Source organism: Lepidochelys kempii, chromosome 1 (genome assembly GCF_965140285.1).
Source record: "Lepidochelys kempii isolate rLepKem1 chromosome 1, rLepKem1.hap1, whole genome shotgun sequence".
In the NCBI taxonomy this organism is placed as follows: Eukaryota; Metazoa; Chordata; order Testudines; family Cheloniidae; genus Lepidochelys; species Lepidochelys kempii.
In genome coordinates, this window is record NC_136380.1 from 17,339,538 (window position 1) to 17,345,537 (window position 6,000).

The 6,000-nt window shown below is 44.5% G+C and overlaps 1 protein-coding gene across 1 annotated transcript; it reads left to right on the top strand.

The window, feature by feature from the left end:
* Positions 1–4,468: 4,468 nt before the first annotated feature.
* Positions 4,469–4,883, top strand: THRSP (thyroid hormone responsive). Its single transcript, XM_073316903.1, has one exon. It carries the CDS (start codon positions 4,491–4,493, stop codon positions 4,881–4,883), a length of 393 nt encoding a protein of 130 aa, XP_073173004.1. The 5' UTR covers positions 4,469–4,490.
* The last annotated feature ends 1,117 nt before the right edge of the window (positions 4,884–6,000 follow it).

Consider the following 6,000-nt stretch of genomic DNA (forward strand, 5'->3'; position numbering starts at 1 on the left):
CACTGATAGCCCTGGGGTCCTCTGTGGAGCAGAGTATCGCAGGCTGGACCAGCCCCCGCTGTGCTCTCTCACTGACTTATGCAGAAAAATACCCAGAAGGATGAAGCAGCTACCAAACCCCACCCAGTTTATTGTGTATGTTCACTGCTCACCCTGTGTGGGGCTCATTGCTATATGAAGGCTTTACACACCTCAGTCCCATTAGCGCTTAGTCCACAGCAGCACAGACATTCCCTATCTGTGCCCATCATCAGGAGAATGTCTTTATGTAACCCTTCCTTGGCCCTGGGCACCTTACATTACCCTCTAACCAGTAGAATAATCCCATACCAGAATATAGAGTGTTAACACATTCCCATGTTAATCCTGTTCCCTTCAGAACTAAATCTTTAAAGGAGCCAGCTATCCCACATACCTGGGACAGGCTCTGCTGAAGGGAATGAGCAACCCAGATCCGCCTGGGGATAGGTTAACTGCTGAAGCAGCTGGAAGACAGTTAGTTAAGCAAGGAGCACCTGAACCTGATAAAAGGCACAAGAGAGCTTAGGTGGAAGTTCCTGAGGAGAAAGGGGAGCTCCCAGGAGCCTGAACTAGGAAGAAGGGATGCCCCTAAAGGCAGGGAGATAGAAGCACCACTTCCGCCTGGCTCAAGGGCAGAGAGAGAAGGGATTGCAGAGCTCTCCAGGCAGGGAGGCCAGGGAGAGAGCCTGAGCAAGCAGAGGAAACACTACAGAGCTGCCCAGCCCGCAGGGAAGCCTGTGGCCTTACAACAGAAGGAACTGTTGCTGTCACTCAGGGACTTCTGGTTTGGAACTTAAGTTTTATTTGTGCTCTGGCTTAAAAGGGGCTCCTTTCAGAAGGCTTTATTAAAGGGACATCTGTGTAGAGTATTTGACTTCTTGATCAGGCTGTTAAAGGGACCTCATTGTTACCTCATTGACACAGCACCCGAGCTTTGGTTTCTATTGCAAAGCTGCCCTGTTTCCCTTTCCATGTCTGCACCAGACATTAACAGTTGATTTAAAAACTACAGCTGCTCTATGAGTCTTAATGGGCTGCAGAGCAGGCAGCTGAGAGCCGGTTGCTGAGAGCAGGGCTACACTTAACACCCTGTAGCTGTAAGTGCTGCAATAAAGATGCTCCTATACCGGCAGGACAGAACTCGGCCACTGGCACTGCTAATGTACCGCCGTGAGAGGCTGTAACTATATTGAGGGGAGAAGCTCTCTTGCCGACATAACGCTGTCTACACGTGGTGGTAAGGTCAGTATAACTATGTTGCTCAGAGATGTGGATTTTTCACCCCCCCAAGTGACAGTTATCCCATTGTTAAGTCTGTAGTGGAGGCAGACTTGAAAGGCACTGAGGCCCAGATTCCCCCATTGAATTCTGTAGGAGTTAGATGCCGAAACACCTTGGTCCGAGTGCCTCCTTGTGAGTGGTCTACACCCTGCAGGCTTGAGCCATTAGTGCATCAAACTGAAAAGTCACCTTGTTTAGTCATTTGCACCTTTCTTGGGAGGATCTCAAATCACTTGAATATTAGTTATCACCCCACTTTTTCCACAGAAGGACAAATGGAGACACAGAACATCAAGGGGCTTGGCAGTGGCCACACAGCAAAGGAGTGGCAGAGTCAAGAATTGTGCCTCAAAGTCCTGACCCCCCCCCCTTAAGTGTTGCCAACCCCAAATATTCAACAGCTGTGAGTCAGGCCCCTCCACATCATGAGATTTTAAAATAAATACATGGATGTGTGTGTGTGGTATTTGCCTTCTGCTTTTTGAATTATTAGGGAGCACTTGGGTCCTTTTTTCAAGCTTTTCTTCACAGTTTCAAGGACTGGATATTTATTTTTTAAATGAACAATGAGATTGTTCACCTAACACATGACTCCAGGGGCTTTAGAAAAGACACCAAGTATCACAAGACTCAAAGCCACAGGAACTGGGAATGCTGCATTCTTGGGCTCTAACCAGCAGACCACACTCCAACAGATCCAATGACCGAGCCTAAGTTACTAAACCTGTGCTGTAGCCAACACCAGTTCATCGCAGATACGCTTTCCGCAGAGTTCAGTGTGCCTGTGAGGGCCCAGGCCCATCTCTAGTTCCTCTGACAATCAGGATCAGGCCTTCACTTGTCAACAGCTGAGCTTTTAAAATTCTGAGGCTTTAGGGACCCCTAGTGGATGGAGTGAGGCCTCAGAACCTCTTAGAATTAGGCCACTTTTATTTAGGAGCCTAACTAGAGACTATGGGGACAGATTCTCAGCTAGTGTAAATTAACATAGCTCATTGATTTCACGGGAGGGACAGCAATTTACATCAGTTAAAGATTTGGCCCTTAGTTGCCTAACTTTAGGCTCTCAAGTTTGAAACCGTGGGCTAGAGGACAAGCCTGTCCTGGCAAGAAGGAGTGGGTGACTTGGTAGATCTTTGCATTCTTTAACCTCAGTCTATACGACTATTAAAAAATATTTTTTTATGGGATCTACAACTGGATGGATCCTGTTTTTCCTTTTAAACTGGCATATTTTAAAATCTTTGAGTGCTGGTAATCAGTAAGCATATTTATTTACGAATACTGGGCCAGATCTTCAGCGGATATAAATTGGCATAGATAGCACCAGTGAAATCGATGGCATTATGCTGATTTATACTAGCTGAGGATCTGGCCCATGAAGAGCACCTGTGCTAGGAAATCACAGGGAAGATTGCTTTGAGAAGAGCACTGTGTCTTTAAATAACTGAGAAAACATCAAAAGAATGGATGTAATAAAAATTCCAAGACAATCCTTGCAGGAGATATTTTGGGGACTTGCTGGAGTCATTCATGCAGTGGTTTTGTTATTGTCAGTGAGACCAATCCAATCCAATGCACACAATTCATGTTCATCTGTAAAATTCTTTCCCAGATTAGGACTAAATTTATTAGCCCACTCTTAACACCACAAAGAGAAGGGAGTAACTAATGAGTCAAGCGAAAACAGGATACTGGGATACCATAAGTAAAGAAGAGGCTGTCCATTATGAAAAGGATACCCTTCAAATACAGGACACCATAGAATGCCTCCTAGCACTCTTGTGAAGTGTTGTTATTCCCATTTCACAGATGGGGAAATAAAGACAAAGAAATTCAATGACTTGCCCAAGGAAGCACTGAATCAAGAATAGTACATACCCAGCCTTCTCCTCTAAACACTACACAACACTTTATTTTCCATTTGTTTCAGTGGGTTTAATTAATGGAGTCCAGGTGGGGCTCATTTCTCCCATGAATTTGGTATCCATATTTTCAAGTGCGTTAGCTCCACTGGGCTGCTTCCCTTTCATCTGCCACTTAAAGATCATTTGGAGGGTTTTTTGGATAGCAACTTAATCTATTGGCTAAGGCACCGCATTGGGAGTCAGGGGACACAAGTTCTATTCCTGGCTCTGATCACAGGCATTTCACCCCTTTGTGCCTCTGTTTCCTTCCCACCCCTCATCTGCCTGCTCTATTTAGACTGTAACTCTTTAAGGCAGGGATTGTCTGATAGCGTATATTTGAACAGGGGCTAGCACCATAGGGCTCCAATCTCAGCTAGGCCCTCACCACACTACTGTAATACAATCCTCAAAAAGTGAGAGTCTCTTCAAGATGGCTAAAAATAAATCCTCTTCACCAGCTGAAAATATGGTTTGCCAGTGTCTGTTCTAACACAGTGAAGTCTAGGACCATCTGCTAATACAGATTTTGACTAGATATATTATTCTGTCATCTCATCATTCCCCCCCCCCGAATCTAGACAAACTTCCGACTCTCTCTCGGCCTCAGCTTAATAAAATGTATCTGGTTTGCTGATCACTTGTGAGACACATCTTTGTTGAGTCTCAAGTTCTAGATATGCATATGGGTTTCAAGGTTACTCAACTCTGCCGTTGCTGGCAAGCTATGTGCAAATGTAATGAATTAGGACAAAAGGGGAAATCATTACTCTATGCAGCCTTCACGTCTTGCATCAGCTTTTCAGACACCAGCTTTTCCAGTTTTTTTTTTTTTGGGGGGGGGTGGGTGGGGGGGAAGGGGGCAGGAAAACTCAGTTCCAAACAGCAGTTATCCTCATGGCCATTTTCTTATCTGGTCATTGAAAGATAACGTGACCTATGAAATTCCTGCTTTAAGGTCAAGTTCTGAAATTTAGTTAAGGATCATTTTGGGGGAGGTCCAGTTTGCAAATACAGACCCAATGCTGACTCTGAACAGATTACTAAACAGATTTTGAGACCTGCAGAGGCTCAGTGGTGTGATTAGCTGGAAATAGAGGAGTGTCTTTAGCTGGTAATACACACCCCTTCCTTCCACTGTTAAAAACCACCTGTCACCTGTGCTCCTTTCACTCTCATAACAATCAAGCAGCCAAAAAGGCTTCAGCGCCATCAGCCAGCATCCCTGTTAAGACCTGCAGAAGCCAGATTCAGAGCCGGAGAAGCTGTCTGACCACAGCCATGGAAGAGTACTTCTCTGCCATCCACAAGATGGAACAAGCGGTTATGTTTCCCAGCCTCCTCAGAGGCGTCTACATGGAACAGCAGGATGACACATCCACTGGTGATTTTGGCAACAGGGACCTGTATGAGTATTACATCCAACTGAAATCCATCAAACTTACAGTGGAGGGTAGACTGGAGCCTCTAAATGAAAGCAAACACCAAATCACCAGCAGAGAGGAAGTACAAGAGAACGAAGAAGAGGCCGATCTTGAAGGACTGCTTTATCATCACTTTACAGGCTTGTATCGTGTCCTGACCCATCTGACCAGAAAAGCCAATGCCCTGACCAGAAAATACAATGAAATTATAGGACAGATCAACCAGAGTGAAATGACGCATACCTGGTGAAACATCCACCAATAACTTCAAAAGGTGAGACCTCATATATTACATCTCTGTTGAAGTTTTCTGAGATGCCAAATAGTGTCCACTCCCCTTTCTCCAAAATCTAAGTGATTATCAGTCTAGTTTAACTGATAATTATGTGATCAGCACCTAGAAACAGCAGGACCCACAGGTTCAAATCCTAGCAGGGGGGGATTAATCACTTTCTTCCAGGTAGATAAATTGCGCTGAATCCATTTTACTAAATGGGGGTCTTTTACTTGCCTCTTAAAAATCATTTTAAAGAGGGATTTACTTATTTGTTTTAAGGCAGACACCTCACATTGTCCACCAACTTTCAGATGAGACCTTAATAACTACGGTTCTCTCTCTGTGTGCAGAGAAGAGAGCACAGAACACTTGTAGTAAGACTAGTCTTTTGGCTGAGGATCCTTGGGAGTGCCATATATTGGGGACCCTACTGGCTACTGTATAGTGCTGCTATACATCCTGTAGTTGGCAGAGTGCTTTGGGGTGAAAGCTGCTCTATAAAGATGACATTAATTTTTCTGACATTAGAAAAATACAAGTACTTGAAATTCTGCTTCAAGTTTGAAATTAACTGATCAGTGAAAAGTTCAAATGCTTCCTTCAATGACAAGCTCTTGGAGGCAGGGACTGTATTTTGTGCATGTGTGCGCATGCTCTTGTACAGCACTAGTAAAGATTTTGATTCAGGCCTCTAGGGACTCTCACAATGTATGTGGTTAATAGGAACAGAGCTATGCTCCCGGGGGAAACCTCATCTCCTGTACTTCTTGTAATAAATGGAGGGTTAATGGGGGTTAGTATGTGGCAAAGACTTAAGAAAAACAGTACTTTGTACTTTAAAAAGTTAGGTATGATTCAAGCGCTGGAACCTAGAAATGCCCTCCTGTGTTGGCTATTCTGAATGACAATACATGCAGTACCAAAATCAGTACTTCCTCAAACACGTACATCAAAGAGAACATGCCAAAATTGCTAACTATTTTGTGATTATCCCACAGGACAAACTACCACCCCTGTGCTGCATACAGTTGACGTCGTGCGGCAAGTACTGCTGGTGAATTACTTGACTGACACCAAAGAGGCTGGCCAT